General features: G+C 43.0%; 1 protein-coding gene across 3 annotated transcripts in view; it reads right to left on the minus strand.

Annotated features, from left to right (window-relative positions):
* The window catches only part of LOC140198861 (interferon-induced GTP-binding protein Mx-like), a 51,416-nt gene that overhangs the window by 23,898 nt on the left and 5,157 nt on the right, over positions 1 to 22,361 (minus strand). For all 3 annotated transcript variants that reach the window (XM_072260024.1, XM_072260023.1, XM_072260025.1), the window contains exons 3-5: positions 10,336 to 10,415; positions 8,146 to 8,338; positions 6,960 to 7,097 (exon numbers count right to left, since the gene is read on the minus strand). In XM_072260024.1, the coding sequence (XP_072116125.1) occupies positions 6,960 to 7,097; positions 8,146 to 8,338; positions 10,336 to 10,415 (411 nt within the window). The remainder of the gene's footprint in view (positions 1 to 6,959; positions 7,098 to 8,145; positions 8,339 to 10,335; positions 10,416 to 22,361) is intronic.

Raw genomic sequence — 22,361 nt, forward strand, 5'->3', positions numbered from 1 at the left:
TCAATTATGGTTATTATTAGATTATCGATTTATTGAAGAAAATTAGCCTGCAAGAAAATTAGTCTCAGATTCGTATAAGGTAGAACATAAACAACATAGAAAACTACAGCACAATACAGGCCCTTCAGCCCACAAAGCTGTGCCGAACATGTCCCTACCTTAAAAATTACCTAGGGTTACCCACAGCCCTCTATTTTTTTGAGCTCCATGTACCTGTCCAGGGATCTCTTAAAAGACCCTATCGTATCCGCCTCCAACAACATCGCTGGCAGCCCATTCCACGCACTCACCACTCTCTGCATAAAAACTTACCCCTGACATCTCCTCTGTACCTACTTCCAAGCACCTTAAAACTGTGCCCTCTTGTGCTAGCCATTTCAGTCCCGGGAAAAAGCCTCTGATTATCCACACGATCAATGCCTCTTATCATCTTGTACACTTTTATCAGGTCACCTCCCATCCTCCATCGCTCCAAGGAAAAAAGGCCGAGTTCACTCAACCTATTCTCATAAGACATGCTCCCCAATACAGGCAACATCCTTGTAAATCTCCTCTGCACCCTTTCTGTGGTTTCCACATCCTTCCTGGAGTGAGGCAACCAGAACTGAGCACGGTACTCCAAGTGGGGTCTTACCAGGGTCTATATCACTGCAACATTACCTCTCGGCTCCTAAATTCAATCCCATGATTGATGAAGGCCAATGCACCATATGCTTTCTTAACCACAGAGTCAACCTGCGCAGCAGCTTTGAGTGTCCTATGGACTCAGACCCCAAGATCCCTCTGATCCTCCACACTGTCTTACCATTAATACTATATTCTGTCATCATATTTGACCTACCAAAATGAACCACCTCACACTTATCGGGGTTCAGCTCCACCTGCCACTTCTCAGCCCAGTTTCACATCCTATCAATGTCCCGCTGTAACCTCTGACAGCCCTCCACACTATCCACAACATCCTCAACCTTTGTGTCGTCAGCAAAGTTAGTAACCCATCCTTCCACTTCCTCATCCAGATCATTTATAAAAATCACAAGGAGTAGGGGGCCCAGAACAGATCCCTGAGGCATACCACTGGTCACCGACCTCCATACAGAATATGACCTGCCTACAACCACTCTTTACCTTCTGTTAAATGCCTTGCTGAAATCCATATACACTACACCTACTGCTCTACCTTTGAGTCACAGCCTCAAAAAATTCAATCAGGCTTGTAAGGCACGACCTGCCTTTCATAAAGCCATGCTGACTATTCCTAATCATATTATGCCTTTCCAAAGGTTCATAAATCCTGCCTCTCAGGATCTTCTCCATCAACTTACTAACCACTGAAGTAAGACTCACTGGTCTATAATTTCCTGGGCTATCTCTACTCCCCTTCTTGAATAATGGAACAACATCCGCAACCCTCCAATCCTCTGGAACCTCTCCTGTCCCCATGGATGATGCAAAGATCAACGCCAGAGGCTCAGCAATCTCCTCCCTCACCTCCCACAGTAGCCTGGGGTACATCATTTCCGGTCCTGGTGACTTATCCAACTTGATGCTTTCCAAAAGTTCCAGCACATCCTCTTTCTTAATACCTACATGCTGAAGATTTTCAGTCCGCTGCAAATTATCACTACAATCACCAAGATCCTTTTCCATGGTGAATACTGAAGCAAAGTATTCATTAACTACCTCTGCCATCTCCTCTGGTTCCATACACACTTTTCCACTGTCACATTTGATTGGTCCTATTCTCTCACATCTTATCCTCTTGCTCGTCACATATAATGTCTTAGGGTTTTCCTTAATCCTGTCCGTCAAGGCCTTCTTATGGACCCTTCTGGCTCTTCTAATTTCTTTCTTAAGCTCCTTCCTGCTAGCCTTATAATTTTCTAGATCTCTATCATTACCTAGTTTTTTGGACCTTTCATATGCTCTTCTTTTCTTCTTGATGAGATTTACAACAGCCTTTGTGCACCATGGTTCCTGTACCCTACCATCTTTTCCCTGTCTTATTGGAACATACCAATGCAAAACTCCACGCAAATGTCCCCTGAACATTTGCCACAATTCATCCGTACGTTTCCCTGAAATCATCTGTTCCCAATTTATGCTTCCAAGTTCCTGCCTGATAGCTTCATATTTCTCCTTACTCCATTTAAATGCTTTCCTAACTTGTCTGTTCCTATCCCTCTCCAATGCTGTGGTAAAGGAGATAGCATTGTGATCACTATCTCCAAAATGCTCTCCCACTGAGAGATCTGACACCGGACCAGGTTAATTTCCCAATACCAGATCAAGTACAGCCTCTCCTCTTGTAGGCTTATCTACATATTGTGTCAAGAAACCTTCCTGAACACACCTAACAAACTCTACCCCATCTAAACCCCTCACTCTTGGGACATGCCAGTCAATATTTGGGAAATTAAAATCTCCCAGCACAACAACCCTGTTATTATTACACTTTTCCAGTATCTATCTCCCTATCTGTTCCTCGATGTCCCTGTTACTATTGGATGGTCTATAAAAAACACCCAGTAGAGTTATTGACCCCTTCCTGTTCCTAACTTCCACCCACAGAGACTCTGTAGACAATCCCTCCATGTCTTCCTCCTTTTCTGCAGCCATGACACTATCTCTGATCAACAGTGCCACGCCTCCACCTCTTTTGCCTCCCTCCCTGTCCTTTTTGAAAGAGTTGGTGGCTGAAGAGTTGGTGCAGGGGACAGGGGTTCAGATTTCTGGATCATTGGGACCTCTTCTGGGGAATGTCTGACCCGTACAAAATGGATGGGCTGCACCTGAACTGGAAAGGGACCAATATCCTGGCGGGCAGGTTTGCGAGAGCTGTTGGGGAGGGTTTAAACTAGTTTGGCAGGGGGGTGGGAACCAGAATGTGAGTGCAGAGATGAGGGCAGAAGGACAAGGGCATGATGCTACGTGTTCTGAGTTGGTGGGGGAGGACAGGCAGGGACAAAACATAAATGTAGCCAGTTAGAGGGGTTGAAATGTGTCTATTTCAGTGCTAGGAGTATTAGGAATAAAGAGGATGAACTTAGAGCATCGATCAGTACGTGGAACTACGATGTTGTGGCAGTTACTGAAACTTGGCTGAAGGAAGGGCAGGATTGGCTGATGCAGGTACCGGAGTTTAGGTGTTTTAAAAGGTATAGGATGGGATGTAGAAAACAGGGTGCGGGTGGTGGCGGGAGTAGCATTACTGGTGAGGGATAGTATCATGGCTATAAAAAGGGAGGACGCTGCAGAGTCGGTGTGGGTGGAAGTCAGAAATAGGAAGGGATCAATCATTGTGCTGGGAGTAGTCTGAAGGCCCCCAAATAGCCCTCGAGATACTGAGATTTTAGAATGGTGCAGGAAATACAGGGTTGTAGTTATGGGTGATTTCAACTTCCCTCATATTAACTAGCACCTCCTGACTGCAAGGGGGATAGATGGGGCTGAATTTATCAGGTGTGTTCAAGAGGATTCCTAACACAGTATGTGGGCTGGCCGACGAGAGGAGAGGCCATACTGGATCTAGTTCTGGGTGATGAACCTGGTCAGGTGGCAGACCTCTTGGTGGGGGAGCATTTTGGTGAGAGTGACCACAACTCCCTTAGCTTCAGCATAGCTATGGAAAAGGATACAAACAGACAAAATGGGAAAATGCTTAACTGGAGAAGGGCTAACTATGAAGGGATGAGGCAGGAACTAGTGAGAGTAAATTGGAAACAGATGTTCAAGGGTGAAAGCACAGAAGTAATGTGGAGGAAGTTTAAGGACCACTTGTGCTGGGTTCAGGATAGGTTTGTCCCACTGAGACAAGGAAAAAATGGTAGGAAAAGGGAACCGTGGCTGATGAAACATGTGAGGCAACTTGTCAAGAGGAAGAAGGAAGCATATGTTAGATATAAGAAGCAGGAAGCAGGAGGGGTTCATGAGAATTATAGGGTAGCTAGGAAGGAGCTTAAGAAAGGACTTGGGAGAGTTTAAAGGGGGCATGAGAAGGCCTTGGCATGTAGGATTAAGGAGAACCCCAAGGCGTTCTATGTGTATGTGAAGAACAGAAGGATGACAAGAATGAAGGTGGGGCCACTAAAGGATAAAGAAGGCAACATGTGCCTAGAGGCGGAGGAAGTTGGGGAGGTCCTAAATGAATACTTTGCTTCAGCATTCACAAGAGAAAAGGATCTTGATCAGGGTGGGGTCGAAATAGAACAGGCCTGTGCGCTGGACAATGGGGAGATTAAGGAAGAAGAAGTGTTGGATCTTCTTAAAAACATCAAGATTGATGTCCCCAGGACCGGACATGATATACCCCAGGTTGCTGTGGGAAGTGAGAGAAGAGATTGCTGGAGCAGTAGCAATGATCTTTGAATTCTCTTTGGCTGCAGGGGAGGTGCCAGAGGATTGGAGAATGGCAAATGTAGTTCCCTTGTTTAAAAAAGGCAATAGGGATAATCCTGGGAACTAGAGACCTTACATCGATGGTCTGCAAACTATTGGAAAGGATTCTTAAGGATAGGATCTACAAGCATTTGGAGAAGTACATTTTACTCAAGGATAGTCAACATGGCTTTGTGAAGGGAAAGTCGTGCCTCATGAGTCTAATTGATTTTTTTGAAGAGGTAACAGAAGAAATTGATGAAGGTAGGGCAGTAGGTGTGGTCTACATGGATTTTAGCAAGGCATTTGACAAGGTCCCCCACGAGAGACTCATCCAGAAAGTCATGAGGCATTGGATCAGTGGAACCTTGGCTGTTTGGACAAAAAATTGGCTTACAGGAAGAAAGCAGAGGGTAGTAGTGGAAGGAAAGTATTCTACCTGGAGGTTAGTGACTAGTGGAGTGCCGCAAGGATCTGTCCTGGGACCCCTGCTCTTGTGATTTTTATAAATGACCTGGATGAAGAGGCAGAAGGAGGGGTGAGTAAGTTTGCAGGTGACACGAAGATTGGAGAAGTTGAGGATGGAGCTGTAGGTTGTCGAAGGTTACAAGAGGATATAGACAGCATGCAGAGTTGGGCAGAAAAGTGGCAGATGGAGTTCAATCCAGATAAGTGTGAGGTGATGCATTTTGGAAGGACAAACCAGAAGGCTGAGTACAGGGTTAATGGTCGATTACTTAAGAGTGTGGATGAACAGAGGGACCTTGAGGTTCAAATCCATACATCCCTCAAGGTTGCTGCACAGGTTGACAGGATAGTTAAGAAGGCCTATGGGATGCTAGGCTTCATTAATAGGGGGATTGAGTTCAAGAGTAGAGAGGTCATGTTGCAACTCTTCAAATCTCTGGTGAGACCGCACTGAGAGTATTGTGTTCAGTTCTGGTCACCTCATTATAGGAAGGATGTGGAAGCTATGGAGAGGGTGCAGAGGAGATTTACCAGGATGTTGCCTGGATTGGAAAACAAGTCTTATGAGGCAAGGTTAGCAGAGCTGGGACTTTTCTCTTTGGAGCATAGAAGGATGAGAGGGAACTTGATAGAGGTCTACAAGATTATGAGAGGCATAGATAGGGTGGATAGCCAGTATCTGTTTCCCAGGGCACGAATAGCAAACACCAGAGGGCATATGTACAAAGTTAAGGGAGTGAGGTTTAGGGGAGACATCAGGGGCAAGTTTTGTTACACAGAGGGTTGTGGGTGCCTGGAATGACTTGCCAGGGATGGTGGTGGAGGCTAAAACATTAGGGGTATTTAAGAGCCTCTTGGACAGGCACATGGATGAAAGAAAAAAATAGAGGGTTATAGGGTAGTGTGGGTTTAGTACTTTTTTTTTAAGGAATATATGGGTCGGCACAAGATCGAGGGCCAAAGGGCCTGTACTGTGCTGTAGTATTCTAGTGTCTTCTAGTATCTAAAGCCTGATATATATATGTACTTTGATAATAAATCTACTTTCAGCTTTAAAATGACAGCAAGCAGAAAACGATAGCAACCACATTGCTGCTTCCTTCTGCAGCCAGCGAGGCTGATGGAAAGAATCTTGATCAATTTCTGATGTTGCAACAGTTGATCAGCACTTAAGTACTATTCATATCTCTTTATAAGACAGAAAGAGGCCAGCACTCAAACAATTGTATTCCAAGAATTATTTCCCTGTAACACATTTTCTCTCATCAACCTGCACTGGCACCATAGCCCTCCATACACCTCCCATCCAGGCACCTATCCAAACTTTGAAATTGAGCTTTCATTCAGCATTTGTGCTGGCAGCTCGTTCCACACTCTCACAACCCACTGAGTGAAGAATATCCCCTCATGTTCCCCTAAACTTTTCACCTTTCACACTTAACACGTGATCTCTGATTGTAGTCCCACCCAACCTCCGAGGAAAAATCCCACTTGTATTTACCCCTCATAATTTAGTATACTTCTATCAAATCTCCTTTCAATCTTCTACATTCCAAGGAATAAAGTCCACACTTATTCAATCTTTTCTTAAAATTCAGATTGTCTAGAACCAGCAACATCCTCATGCAGCATTAAAAAAATGTGATGAGCATAATAACACAATAAATATAAATACAAATGCAATCCTAAAAACCACAAAGCACAAGTAACTGTTATACACTGTGCATGGGGAATGAAGGGTGCTGAGGGGCTGAGGAAAGGAGTAACTGAAGTAGAGTTAGTGATGATGGGGTGTGGGTTAGCGTTGGAGCTGTTGATCAGCCTGATGGCTTGGGGAAAGTAAATATTTCTGAGTCTAGTGGCTCTGGTGTGGATGCTGCGTAGCCTTCTCCCTGATGGGAATGGGACAAACAGCCCATGGGCAAGAGTTAAGGAGATCAAGAGAAAAAAATGATGAGAACATGAGTCGGGCTTGAAGTATCGGTTCCCTAATTACAAAACTCAGAATTACTGTACATAATTATAATTATACTGTATATGATTATAATCAAACAACGTGGAATAGACGAGGCATGTCATAGATGTGATCCAGCAGTTACACAACTTCAACTGACCTTTCAGAATTTCTTTGCCCACTTCAGATGGGCCCGACAGTTCTTTGCTGTAGTTGTTGTAACTGATTTTGGCCGTCCATGTATTCTGCATCTCGGTATGCTTCAGCTTCAGTTCCAAAGGACATCTAGTCACAATACCTACCAAATAAACAGAAATGACAGTGTCAGGCTTGCAATAATCAGAAAGGAGAAGGGCATTCACTGAGGTTGGGGTGGGGCAGGATGTGGGTGTCAGAGGATGAGTACTTTTGGTCTGCTACTGACTGTCATTTTTGTTACTAAAATAGGATTAATACTAACCAAAAATGAAATGAATAACTGACTTCCTTATTTCCCTTTAGAAATCTTCAGGCATAACCTATTCAGTCCCTCAAATGCTTACTAGCACTCAAGGTTATTCCTGTTGTTTTATCATCTCTAGTATATTATTACCAACAAGAATCTACCAGTCTATAACTGAGGGATAAGTTCCAGCTTTCTCACTATCCTTACCACAAGAGCTTTTGCAGATGCTAGAAAACCGGAGTAACACACACAAAATGCAAGCCGGGCAGCATCTATGGAGATAAACAAGTAATCAATTATCAGGGTGCAGGCAATTATAGTCTATCCGTGTCCATGACCGTTCTTGGCAAATGTTCTTACCGATGTGGGTTGCCATTGTTTTCCTCTAGCTGCAAAGAGTTGTAGAATTAGTCAGCCCTATCATGGGCACGGACCTCCATAGTACCCAAGACATCTTCAAGGAGTGGGGTCAAAAAGATGATGTCCATCATTGAGGACCCCACCACCGAAGACAGCTCTCCTCTCATTGTCAGCATCGGGAAGGAGGTACAGAAGCCTGAAGGCGCACACACAATGATTCAGGAACAGCTTCTTCCCCTCTGCCATCCGATTCCCAAAGGAACATTGAACCCATGAACACTACCTCATTACCTTTCTATCTATTTCTGTTTTTGCATGACTTATTTAATTTAACTAATATATATACACACACACTGTAATCAATTTTTTTTACTATATTATCACATATTGCATTGTATTGCTACTGCAAAGTTAACGAATTTCATGACATATGACAGTGATATTAAACCTGATTCTTATCTGCCTTAAGTAGATAGCTTTGGTAAACCTAGACTAAATTTGTTCAAAGGGACTGAGTTCATTGTTTGGGTACTTTTCTTACCGCTGCCTCTGGGTAGACCGATCCCAGAGAGTGCCTCAAGGACGGAGCTTTTTCCAGAGCTTTGATCTCCAATTACTGCGATGGCTGGAAGAGACAGATCCTTTTCCAAACCCAATGCTCTCAGCTTGTCAATGAGGTCAATGCAAGGTCGCACTCTCTTTTCATATTGATCGTACAGCACTGCATCGCTTTCCTGAGGCAAGAAACATTGGACCATTGAGTGAGGTACACTTCATAAAGTAATTTTTCTCTGTGCCAAAAGATGAACTTGAAATCAAGTAATAGTGTTCATAACCTCGAATTATCCCAAAGAACTTCACTGGCAATAAAGCATCTATGCAGTATTGTGGATAGGACAGCATGGCAGTTATGAATTTGTTTGTGGAGAGCTGGGCCACTGATGGTGATCATCTAAAGGTCATGGGTTAAAGATGAAAGGTGAAATGTTTAATGGAGCATGAGAGGAAACTTCTTTACTCAAAGGGTGGTGAGAATGTGGAATGAGCTGCCAGCAGGAGGGGTAAATGCAGATTTAATTTCAATATTTAAAAGAAATTTAGATATATATGTAGATAGGAGGTCTATGGTCCGGACACAGGTCAATGGGACTAAGCAGAATAATAGTCAAGCACAGACCAGATTGACCAAAAGGCCTGTTTCTGTGTTGTAGTGTTCTATGACTTGATCATGAAGTTAACTTTCACCATTTTAGCTGGGTGTATAAATTATGAGTGAGGAGACAACTTTAAATGTAAATTTTAATTCACTTCTAGATAGAGTATTAATTTATTTGGAAAGCTCCAAGTTCAATATATATTTCACTCATTGCTTACAACCTTCCCTCATTGGAACATAAGAATATAAGAAAGTAGGAACAGGAGCCAGCTACTTGGATCTTTAAGCCTGCTGCACCATTCCGTAGATCATGGCTGAACTGTCCCAGGCTCCATCTCCTCTTCTGCACCACTTACCCAAAGTTCTCAGTTCCATGACCTTTCAGGAAAACCATCCCACTCTACTTTTTAAATATCACAGCTCAAACGCAATCTATATTAATTGAACTTGATCTCTAGTGGTTTAGCCTTCACAACCTTCTTGGGTAGAGAATTTCATGCATTTAATTTGTTCCTCTACATGTTAGTTTTAAATGACTGCTCCGTAATCTTGTAACCATGTTTCCTTGTCTGAGATTCTCTCATTAAAGGATTCATCTCAACATCTATGCTAAGGATTGTATAGATTCTTCTAAGTTCCAAGAAATGTAGATCTAATTTCTTTAGTCACTCTCATCCTAGAAAATGGCCCGATGAGTCGTTTTTGGACCACCTTCAATGTCAGTATATCCTTTTAATAAATAAGGGGACTAGAATTATGTACAGAGCTCCAGGTGTGGCCTCACTAGCACTATATGCAATTTCAACAACACTGCTTTATTTCTAAACTCCAACCTTCTTGGAATCAAGGTCAGTGTTTCATTTACCTTCCTATTCATATGGTGCAACTATCTGCTCATTTTTGCAAATTGTGCATGAGTACACTGAAACCTCTCTGCACTTCTTCCACCTTCAACGCCTCGCCACTGCTTTTGGAGTTGTCTTTCTGAAGTGCATAACCTCACACTTTCCCACACTCAACTCCATTTGCCAAGTATTCACCCATTCAACCAGCCTGTCTGTATGTAGTTGCAGAGTTGTGATATCTGCTTGTTACATCCTCAATGAGCTTCAGTAAATTTGTCAGACGTGATTTACTTTTCATACATTAACTGGTATGTTGCTGAACTGTGGGAAGAAACTGGAGCACAGGCAGGAAAACCACGTGGTTCACAGGGAGAACGTACAAACCCCTTACAGCCAGCGCCAGAATTGAACTCTGAACTGCGATGCCCCGAGCTGTAATAGCATCATGCTAACCACTACGCTGCCATACCTATTTATTTATTTATTTATCATCGTTATTATTATTTTGCTTTTCTTTTTGTATTTGCACTACTTGTCATCTTTTACACATTGGTTGGTTGTCCATCTTTGGTTGTGCATAGTTTTTCATTGATACTATTGTGTTTCTTGGTATCTACTGTGAATGCCCACAAGAAAATGAATCTCAGGGTAGTATTTGGTGATGTATATGTATTTTGATAATAAATTTACTTTGAACTAAGTGAAATCCCAATAATATTTGCAGACCCACCAAATTATTAGCATGTGTGTCCATTGATGGAAGATAGGAGTCCTTGTTCATCTCCTGAAAGTTTTGTACATGGCTTTGCTCTGAAAGACAGAAGGGGAAATGCAACAGACATGGTCAATCAACATTCCTGAGAGTTAAGCAAGTGCTTTCTATCATAGTCTGATAATGGAAAGGATGAGGTCAGAATATATGCCAAAATTATTTGGAAATATGTCAGAATTATATTAGTGGCTAGTGTACTGGAACAAATCTCCCAAGCCAGGAAATGGTGACCAAATGACATAAGATCAAAACTCACCAGTTGCAGCTACATTTAACATCACTTACTTAAACCCACAAGTGGAATTTGCTATTCTTACTCTCTCCTTCTTCTCAGCAGTCTTTTGCAGTGAATAATGACTCCAAGTCAAGGTACTTATGCGTGTATTCTTTGTGTGAGACAGCTCTTGGAAACCAGCTAGCATGTGGTCCTGATGGAGTGAGGTTTTTGTCCAAGTTGATGTACCCAATCTACACATTGATAGGCATACGTAAGTTCAAATAAGGTTCCTTCTCCATTCCTTCTTCCCAGAATGCTATGACCCTGCCTTGGGCACCTGGATCCTGAACTTCCTGGGGACCCGAGTCACCCCAACCACAACCTATTCCAGCTGCTACCATCCGGGAAATGGTACCGCAGCATAATAGCTAGGACCAACAGGCACTGGGACAGCTTCTTCCACCAAACCATCAGACTGATTAACTCACGCTGATTTGAGTGTAGTTCTATGCTACAGACTGTCCTATTAATTATAAATTATTATAAATTACTATGATTGCATAATGCACATTTAGACAGATGTAATGTAAAGATTTTTACTCGTGTATATGAAGGATGTAAGAAATAATGTCAATACATTCATTTATTCATTAAAAATGTGCTAATTAGGGTTAGAATTTGAATTTAATTTGAGATGGTACTAGTAGCCTGACAGATATTTGTAAAATTCATCATCATTATGTGCTATGTCATATGACAAAGGCAATCCTTGTATTTGACCATAATTGTTCTTGGCAATTTTTTCTACAGAAGCAGTTTGCCACTGTCCTCTTCTGGGCAGTGTCTTTACAAGATGGGTGACCCCAGTCTTTATGAATACCCTTCAGAGATTGTCCTTGGTCACATAACCAGGACTTCAGATATGTATCAGCTGCTCACACGGCCATCCACCACCTTCTCCCATGGCTTCACATGGCCCTGATCTGTGGGTGGGGGGGTTAAGCAGCTGCTACACTTTAAATAAGGGTGATTTGCAGGCTAGCAGAGGGAAAGAGAGCCTTACTCCTTCTTTGGTAGAGATTTATGTCCACCCTGCCACCTCAATGTGTAAAATTATTGAGAGGCATAGATAATTGGGGCAGACATTGTCTTTCTCCCAACATGGAAAAGTCAGATACTGGAGGTCCGGGCTTCAAGGTGAGAAGAGGAAAGTTTAAATATTTGTGAGGCAAGTTATTTTACACAGAGAGTGGTAGATGCCTTGAACACACTGCCAGGGTAGAGGTAGAAGCAGATATGGATTATGGAATAATCCACATCGATTTGGATTCTGGAATTGATGGCTTTGTGGCTAAGCTTGCTGATGATATGAAGATAGGTGGAGGGGCTGGTAGTGTTGAGGAAACAGAGTCTGCAGAGAGACTTGGATAGATTGGAAGAATGGGCAAAAAAGTGGCAAATGAAATACAATGTTGGAAAGTATATGGTTATGCACTTTGGCAGAAGAAATAAACGGGCAGACTACTATTTAAATGGGGAGAGAATTCAAAGTTCTGAGATGCAACTGGACTTGGGAGTCCTCCTGCAGGATACCCTTAAGGTTAAACTCCAGGTTGAGTCGGTGGTGAAGAAGGCAAATGCAATGTTGGCATTCATTTCTAGAGGAATAGAGTATAGGAGCAGGGATGTGATGTTGAGGCTCTATAAGGCACTGGTAAGACCTCACTTGGAGTACTGTGGGCAGTTTTGGTCTCCTTATTTAAGAAAGGATGTGCTGACGTTGGAGAGGTTACAGAGAAGTTTCACTAGAATGATTCTGGGAATGAGAGGGTTAACATATGAGGAACGTTTGTCCACTCTTGGACTGTATTCCTTGGAGTTTAGAAGAATGAGGGAGGACCTCATAGAAACATTTCAGATGTTGAAAGGCATGGACAGAGTGGATGTGGCAAAGTTGTTTCCCATGATGGGGGAGTCTAGTACGAGAGGGCATGGCTTAAGGATTGAAGGGCGCCCATTCAGAACAGAAATGCCAAGAAATTTTTTTAGCCAGAGGGTGGTGAATCTATGGAATTTGTTGCCACGGGCGGCAGTGGAGGCCAAGTCACTGGGTGTATTTAAGGCAGAGATTGATAGGTATCTGAGTAGCCAGGGCATCAAAGGTTATGGTGAGAAGGCGGAGGAGTGGGACTAAATGGGAGAATGGATCAGCTCATGATAAAATGGCGGAGCAGACTCAATGGGCCGAATGGCCAACTTCTGTTCCTTTATCTTATAGTCTTATGATAGCTATGAAGAAGAGGCATTTAGCCAAACTTATGAACAGGCAGGGAATGGACAGCTATAGTCCATGTGCAGGCAGATGTGAATAGATTAATTTGGCATCGTGGTCCGGAGCCTAAGATTCTGTGTCTGTGCTGAACTATGCTCTTTCTCATTTCCTAATATCCCAGAGTTAGGCCTCTTCTCAGATTCCTGCTATCTATGCATCATATTTCAGATCTACTTAAGTATGCTTTGGAATGTTTTGATTATTATTTTTCTCTTTCACTTTCTGTATATCAAAAGTTAAAGTGAAATGTTTGCATCGAATTAAATCAGCAAGGATTGTGCTGGTGGCAGCTCTGGCAGCAATATAGCACACCCACGACTGAATAACACAAACCCGTCGGTCTCTTGAATATGGGAGGAAATCTCACATGGTCATGGGGGAGAATATACAAACTTACAGACCGTAGTGGGAATCAAACTCTGATCTTACAGTGGGCACAGTAATAGTTACGCTATCTCCTCTGGCACCTCTCATTAACAAGGTTTTTTCACCCACAGGACTGCTACCCACTGGATGTAGTCTATTTTTTGTTTTTTGCACCATTCTCTGTAAACTCTAGACTGAAAATCCCAGAGATCAGCAGTTTCTGAGATACTGAAACCTCCCCCATCTGGCACCAACAATCATTCCACAGTCAAAGTTAGTCATTCTTATGTTTGATCTGAACTTCAAATGGATCTCTTGACCGTGTCTGCATGCTTTCCTGAGTTTCTGTCACATGATTGGCAGGTTAGATATTGCATTAATGAACATAAGTACATGTGTACCTAATAAAGTGGCCATGGGGTGTAGGTTCCAATATTGCCACTAATCAGTGGTAATCTCATGATTGATTTAAGCATTCAAACAACACAGAAATAGGTTTTTTGTTGTAAAATATGATGCTTTGAAAACGAGGAAAATGCTCTGTCCTGCATTGACAAAAACCTCGTTGTATCAAGTTCCATCTGTTCTAGAACCACCTGGACTGTACATTTGAAGGTTGAATGTCAAAAATTACTGATGCTGTACATTTAAAATAAAGCAGAACATTGATCTTGCATTTCTCCAGGCAGCAAGCCTATCGGACTTGTGTTCCCAGCTGCCCTCTCATCCCAGTGCTGATCAGGTCTGAGCTGAGAAAGTGAGAGATTGGTGAACATTAGTCAGAACATAGAACAGTACAGGACAGGAACAGACAATTAGGCTCACGATGTTGTGCCAAACCAGCTAAAAATCAAATCAAAAACACCTGAACACTATTCTCTCATACCTACACAATGCCCATATCCCTCCAATATATCCTCTCCCACCATACCAGGCAGTGCATTCCAGGCACCCACCAGTCTCTGGGTAAAAACCTCACCCCTCACATCCCCTCTCACCCTCAGTGCATACCCTCCAGTGTCAGACATTTCAGCCCTGGGAAATAGATAACCCCTGTCTACCCTATACCTCTCATAATCTTGTAAACCTCTGTCAGATCTCCCCTGTCTTTGACACTCCAGAGAAAACAACCCAACTTTATCCAGCCTCTCATGATCACACATGCCCTCTGAACTGGGCAGCATCCTAGTAAACCTCTTCTGCACCCTCTCCAAAGCCTCAGCATCCTTCCTATAGTGGGGCAACTACAACTCACATATGCCTCACATATTCATAGACACATACACACATTCTATCATAAGCCAAGTAATGAATAGGCAACTGTCTGTGCAACAGAGACATGCTCACAATAATATACATTCATTGGACAATTTATCAGGTATAGGGGGTACTGACTAAAGTGGGCTCTGAGAGTACAGTATGTTCAGGGTCTTTTTGCTGCTGTAGCCCAGCCACTTCAAGGTTCGACATGTTGGGTTCTTCTGCACACCACAGAGTCATAGAAAAGTACAGCACAGAAACAGGCCCTTTGGCCCATCTAGTCCATGCTGAACAATTTAAACTTCCTACTCCCATTGATCTGCAGTGGGGACATAGCCCTCCATACCCCTACCATACATGTCACCTGTCATCCTTAACCCATGACCTCTAGCTGTAGTCCCATCCAACCTCAGTGGAAAAAGCCTGCTTGCATTTACCCCTCATAATTTTGTGTACCTCTAAAATCTCCGCTCCATATTCTGTGTTCCAAGGAATAAAGTTCTAAACTATTCAATCTTTCCTTCAGGTCCTTCAGTCCCAGCAACATCCTTGTAAATTATTTACATCTTATTTACATATTTCCTGTAGGTAAGGGCCAATGTACCAAAGGTTTTCTTTATGATCCTAGCTACCTGTGACACAACTTTCAATGAATTGTGCACCTTTATTCCCAGATCCCTTTGTTCTACTGCACTCTTCAGTGCCCTACCATTCACTGTGCAAGACCTACTCTAGTTGGTCCTACCACTGTGCGAAACTTTGCTCTTGTCTGCATTAAATTCCATCTGCTATTTTTCAGCCCATTGTTCCAGCTGGTTCCAGATCCCACAGCAACCCGTGATAGTCTTCCCCTCTATTCACTACACCCCCAATCTTACCGTCATCTTCAAATTTGCTGATCCAGTTTACCACATTATCATCCAGACAATTGATATAGATGACAAACAACAGACCCATCACCAATCCCTGTGGCACACCACTAGCCACAGGCCTCCTGTCAGGGCGGCAACTGAATACTGCCACTCTCTAGGTTCTCTCACAAAGCCAATGTCCAATCCAATTTACTACCTCATCTTGAATGCTGAGTGACTGGACTGTCTTAACCAAACTCCCATGCTGGAACGTGTCAAATGCCTTACTAGAGTGCACGTAGACAATATCCACTGCCATGTCTTCATCAACTTTCCTGGTAACTTCCTTGAAAATCTCTATACCTACCTTAATCACACGGATGACACTCAGATTTTTAAAACAGTGTCAACAAGTGACTATGATCCCATACAATCACTAAACACCTGTATTGAATAAATCAGTGATTGGATGAGCCAAAATTTCCTCCAGTTAAACAGTCCAGCTATACCAAAACCATGGCGAAAGTTGTATCAACAGACGGAGAAACAGCAGTGTTCGAGCTCCTAGCTGGTGTGCTGCAAGGAGACACTCTGGCACCCTACATCTTTACAATCGTCCTTGATTACGCTCTGCGTCAAGCTACCAAAGATCGTGACAAGCTTGGTTTTACCATAAAACCAGGACAAACCAAAAGGGTCAGACCAGTTACGCTCACAGATCTTGATTTTGCAAATGACATAGTCCTGCTCTCTGACCAGATGGAGGAAGCACAGCAGCTACTGACATAAGTGGAAATTGAGTGCAATAAAGTTGGACTTCATCTAAACGCTAAAAAGACAGAATACATTGTGTTTAACTGTGACAAAGGTACTCTCAAGACCGTAAAGAATGATACCATTAAGAAAGTCTTTGACTTCAAGTACCTTGGGTCAAGAACGATGAGTTTGGAGAAGGACATAAAGATATGGAAGACGCTGGCGCGGAGGGCTATGAACGAGATGAAGGAAATCTGGAAGTCGAACCTGACCAGGGGGCTTAAAAAGAGGATTTTCATAGCAATCATACAGTCCATTCTCACATAAGGATGCGAGACGTGGACACTCACCAAGACTATGCAGAAGTCTCTAGATGTTTGCTGTACATGAATGCTCTGGATGGCTCTTGACATGAGTTGGCAACAGCACATGACAAACACCGAGCTTTATGATGACCTACCGATGCTCACCACTAAAATCGAGGCGAGAAGACTGCAACTAGCGGGGCACTGTCTACACCACCCCGAGCTACTTGTCAGCCTAGTCATCATATGGGAGCCCAAGCATTGGAGGATGAACCCTGGGCGCCCTCCCAAGACTATGGTCAACACGCTCCTAGAAGACAGTGGCGCGGCTAATGTAGATGAACTGAACACACTGATGAGGGAGAGGGAGAAGTGGAGAGTCCGTCATCGTGCCCAATGCCGGACCCTAGGCCTGAGTCAACGTAGTAGTAGTAAACAAAGAGAAAACTGAAATAATTGTTTTTGGTGCCAAGAAAGAATGATTAAAAGTCAGTGCGCACTCACAATCCCTGTAGTTACAGACCATAAACCAAGCCAGATACCTTGGTGTAGTGATGGACTCGGGGTTAAATTTTAACTGCCACATTAAGACAATTACAAAGTCAGCCTACTACCGTCTGAAAAATAGAGCCAGAGTTAAAGGGCTTAAGTCACAACAAGATCTGGGAAAACTCATCCATGCATTTATTTTTAGTAGGCTTGACTACTGTAACGGTGCTTTCACAGCTCTCTGTGGAAAGTCCCTCAGACAACTGCAGCTCATTCAGAACGCTGCTCCTGGAATCCTCACTAAGAACACATCACTCTCGTTCTCAGATCACTACACTGGCTTCCTGTCTATCAGAGGACTGACCTTAAAATATTACTATTAGTTTACAAAGCACTGACTGGTCTCAGGCCAAAATACATCTCTGATCTGTTGCTGCATTATGAACCTTCTTGAGCTCTCAGGTCGTCTGGGGCAGGTCTGCTTACCGTCCCCAGGGTCAAAACTAAACACAGTGAAGCAGCTTTTAGTTACTATGCTCTACATATCTGAGGATCTGAAGTCTGCCCCAACTTTAAGCTCTTTTAAATTGAGGCTTAAAGCTTTTCTTTTCACTGTAGCTTTTAATTAGAATCTCCTGCAATGTAACTTCTATTTATCATATCTATTCTTGGTGTGATTTTATTCTCTTATTTAAATATTGTCTGAAATCTAATGTTTGATTTTTAAATCTTGTTCTATATAAAGCACTTTGAACTGCCTTGTGTTTGGAAAGTGCTATACAAATAAACTTGCTTGCCATAAGTTTGGTTAGACACTGCCTACTATACACGAACTCATGTTGACTATCCTTAATCAGTCCATATCTATCCGAATACTCATACTATATCTAGTACCTCAGAATACCTTTCAATAACTTTCCCACTACTGATGTCAGGCTAACTGGACTGTACTTTCCTGGCTTATTTTTAGAGCCTTTCTTAAACAGTGAAACAACAATAGCTATTCTCCAGTACCTCACCTGTCACTAAGGATGACTTAAATAGCTCTGCTATGGCCCCTTCAATTTATACATTTGCCTCCCATAGGCTCCAAGTGAACACCCTGTCAGGCCCTGGGCAGCAAACACCTCCGCCTCTGTAACTTGTACAGGGTCCATGACCTTGCTGACTATCTTATCTGACTTTGGGCACAGGAGCCTCAATTCCATAGACTATGTCCATCTCCTGGGTAAATACAGATGCAAAAAATGCATTTAAGTTCTCCCCCATCTCATTTGGTCCATGCACGAATTACCATTCTGAACCTGCAGAGGATCAATTTTGTCCTTTGCAATCCTGTTGCTCTTAACGTATCTGTAGAATCTCATGCCTTGTCTGCTCGGGCAGCCTCATGCCTTTTAGCCCTCCTGATTTCTTTCTTAAGTGATCTCTTGCATTTCATATACTCCAGAAGCACCTCATTGTTCATTCCTGCAATGCAGGTTTTTTTCTTAAGCAAGGCACCTGTTATCTTTACCTTTTATTGCAACAGGCACATATAAGCTCTATACTCTCAAAGTTTCACTTTTGAAGGCCTCCCACTGACCAAGTACACTTTTACTGGAAAACAGCCTGTCCTAGTCCACACTAGCCAGCTTCTTACTGACGCCATCACAATTGGCCTTTCATTAATTTAGAATCTCAACTGGCAGACCATACCTATCTTTTTCCATATTTACTTTGAAACCAATGACATTTTGATCATCAGATGCAAAGTGTTGCCCTACACAAACGTTTGTTACCTGCCCTGTCTCACTCTCTAATAGCAGACCAAATATCGCACACTCTCTTTCGGAAATTCCATGTACTAATTAAGGAAACTTTTCTGAACACATTTGACAAACTCTTTCTCATCTAGTTCTTTCACAGTATGGGAGTCCCAGTCAATATGTGAAAAATTAAAATTACCTGTTACAACAATAGTCTGCGATCTCTCTACAAATTTGTTCCTCTAAATCCTGTGCACTCCTGTGTGGTCTGCAATATGGTCATACTTTTCTTGTTCCTCAGTTACACTCATAATGACTCACTAGACAAGTTCCCCAGTCTCTCCTGACTGAGCAATGCCGTGACATTTTCCCTGACTTGTAACACCCCTCCCCCAATCCCTCCATATCTGTCACATCTATAACAATGGAACCCCAGAATGTTGAGCTTCCAGTCCTGTCCCTCCTGCAGCCAAGTCTCACTAATGGCTACAATATCATAATTCCATGTGTTGATCCATGCCCTGAGCTCAACTGCCATACCTCTGATACTTCTTCCATTGAACTATACACGGCTCAGGACATTAGGCACACCATACTCAACCTTTTGATTCCTGACTTTGTCTGAGGTTTTAACAACATCTGTCTCCACAACCTCTCCATTAACTGTTCTGGCACTCTGGATCTCATTCTCCGACAACTCTAGTTTAACCCCACCCCTATGCAACACCAGTAAACCCTCCCACTCGGATATTAGTCCCCCTCCAGTGCAAGTGCAAACTGTTTCTTCTGTACAGATCCCACCTTCCCTGGAAGGGAGCCCAATGATCCAAAAATCTGACACCCTCCCTCCTAAATCAACTCCTTAGCCACATGTTTACTTATATGATCTTCCTATTTCTGGCCTCACTAGCACGTGGCATGGGTAGCAATCCTGAGATCACAATCCTGGAGTCCTGCCCTTAACGTAGCACCTAACTCTCTGAACTCACTTTGTAGAACCTAATCACTCTCCCTACCAATGTCACTGGTACCTCCATGGGCCACAGCCTCTGGTTGCTCACCCTCCTACTTAAGAATGCAGAAGACTTGATCCGAGATATCCTGGGCCCTGGCACCTGGGAAACAACATACCATCTGGGAATCTTATTCTCATGCACAGAACCTCCTTTATGTTTCCCTAACTAACAAACCCCATATCACCACAGCTTGCCTCTTCTCCTCCCATTCACTTCCGAGTCAAAGAGCCAGACTCAAGGCCAGAGCCCTGATCACTGTGACTTTCCTCTGCTAGGTTATTTCCCCACCCCACCATTGTTGTAATATGTGGTTACTGGAGTTACAGTCATCTTCCTGTCAGCTTGAACCAGTCTGGTCAGTTTCCTCTGATCTCTCTTATTAACAAAGCATTTTTGCTCACAGATCTACCATTTACTAGATTTTTTTTGGTTTATCATACCATTCTCTGTACACTCTGTTGTGTGTGAAAATCTCAGGAGATCGTTAGTTTCTGAAGTACTCAAACCACCCCATCTGGCACCAACAATCATTCCACAGTCAAAGTCACTTAGATCACATTGCTTCACCAATCTGTTGCTTGGACTGAACAACACCATGTCTTGACCATGTCTGCATGTTTTTATGCATTGAGTTGCTGCCAAGTGATTGGTTCAATAGAAACCATAGAAACTACAGCATAGAAACAGGCCTTTTGGCCCTTCTTGGCTGTGCCGAACCATTTTCTGCCTAGTCCCACTGACCTGCACACGGACCATATCCCTCCATACACCTCCCATCCACGTATCTGTCCAATTTATTCTTAAATGTTAAAAAAGAACCCGCATTTACCACCTCGTCTGGCAGCTCATTCCATACTCCCACCACTCTCTGTGTGAAGAAGCCCCCCCTAATGTTCCCTTTAAATTTTTCCCCCCTCACCCTAAACCCATGTCCTCTGGTTTTTATCTCCCCTTGCCTCAGTGGAAAAAGCCTGCTTGCATTCACTCTATTTATACCCATCATAATTTTATATACCTCTATCAAATCTCCCGTCATTCTTCTACGCTCCAGGGAATAAACCTATTCAACCTATTCAACCTTTCTCTGTAACTGAGCTTCTCAAGTCCCGGCAACATCCTTGTAAACCTTCTCTGCACTCTTCCAACCTTATTTATATCCTTCCTGTAATTTGGTGACCAAAACTGAATACAATACTCCAGATTCGGCCTCACCAATGCCTTATACAACCTCATCATAACATTCCAGCTCTTATACTCAATACTTTGATTAATAAAGGCCAATGTACCAAAAGCTCTCTTTGCGACCCTATCTACCTGTGATGCCACTTTTAGGGAATTTTGTATCTGTATTCCCAGATCCCTCTGTTCCACTGCACTCCTCAGTGCCTTACCATTAACCCTGTATGTTCTACGTTGGTTTGTCCTTCCAACATGCAATACCTCACACTTGTCAGTATTAAACTCCATCTGCCATTTTTTAGCCCATTTTTCCAGCTGGTCCAAGTCCCTCTGCAGGCTCTGAAAACCTTCCTCACTGTCTACTACACCTCCAATCTTTGTATCATCAGCAAACTTGCTGATCCAATTTACCACATTATCATCCAGATCATTGATATAGATGACAAATAACAATGGACCCAGCACTGATCCCTGTGGCACACCACTAGCCACAGGTCTCCACTCAGAGCAGCAATTCTCTACCACCACTCTCTGGCTTCTTCCATCGAGCCAATGTCTAATCCAATTTACCACCTCTCCATGTAATTTTCCTAACTAACCTCCCATGCGGGACCTTGTCAAAGGCCTTACTGAAGTCCATGTAGACAATATCCACTGTCTTCCCTTCATCCACTTTCCTGGTAACCTCCTCGAAAAACTCCAATAGATTGGTCAAACATGACCTACCACGCACAAAGCCATGTTGACCCTCCCTAATAAGTCCCAGTCTATCCAAATGCTTGTAGATTCTGTCTCTTAGTACTCCCTCAAATAACTTACCTACTACCGACGTTAAATTTACTGGCCTATAATTTCCCGGATTACTTTTCGATCCTTTTTTAAACAAGGGAACAACATGAGCCACTCTCCAATCCTCCGGCACCTCACCTGTAGACAGTGACATTTTAAATATTTCAGCCAGGGCCCCTGCAATTTCAACACTAGTCTCCTTCAAGGTCCGAGGGAACACCCTGTCAGGTCCCGGGGATTTATCCACTTTAATTTTCCTCAAGACAGCAAGGACCTCCTCCTTTTCGATCTGTACAGTTTCCATGATCTCACTACTTGTTTCCCTTAATTCCATAGACTTCATGCCAGTTTCCTTAGTAAACACAGACGCAAAAAACCTATTTAAGATCTCCCCCATTTCCTTAGGTTCTGCACATCACCGACCACTCTGATCTTCAAGAGGACCAATTTTATCCCTTACAATCCTTTTGCTCTTAATATACCTGTAAAAGCTCTTTGGATTATCCTTCACTTTGACTGCCAAGGCAACCTAATGTCTTCTTTTAGCCCTCCTGATTTCTTTCTTAAGTATTTTCTTGCACTTCTTATACTCCTCAAGCACCTTATTTACTCCCTGCTTCCTATACACGTCATACAACTCCCTCTTCTTCTTTATCAGAGTTGCAATATCCCGTGA

Source organism: Mobula birostris, chromosome 6, assembly GCF_030028105.1.
Source record: "Mobula birostris isolate sMobBir1 chromosome 6, sMobBir1.hap1, whole genome shotgun sequence".
Classification (NCBI taxonomy): domain Eukaryota; kingdom Metazoa; phylum Chordata; class Chondrichthyes; order Myliobatiformes; family Myliobatidae; genus Mobula; species Mobula birostris.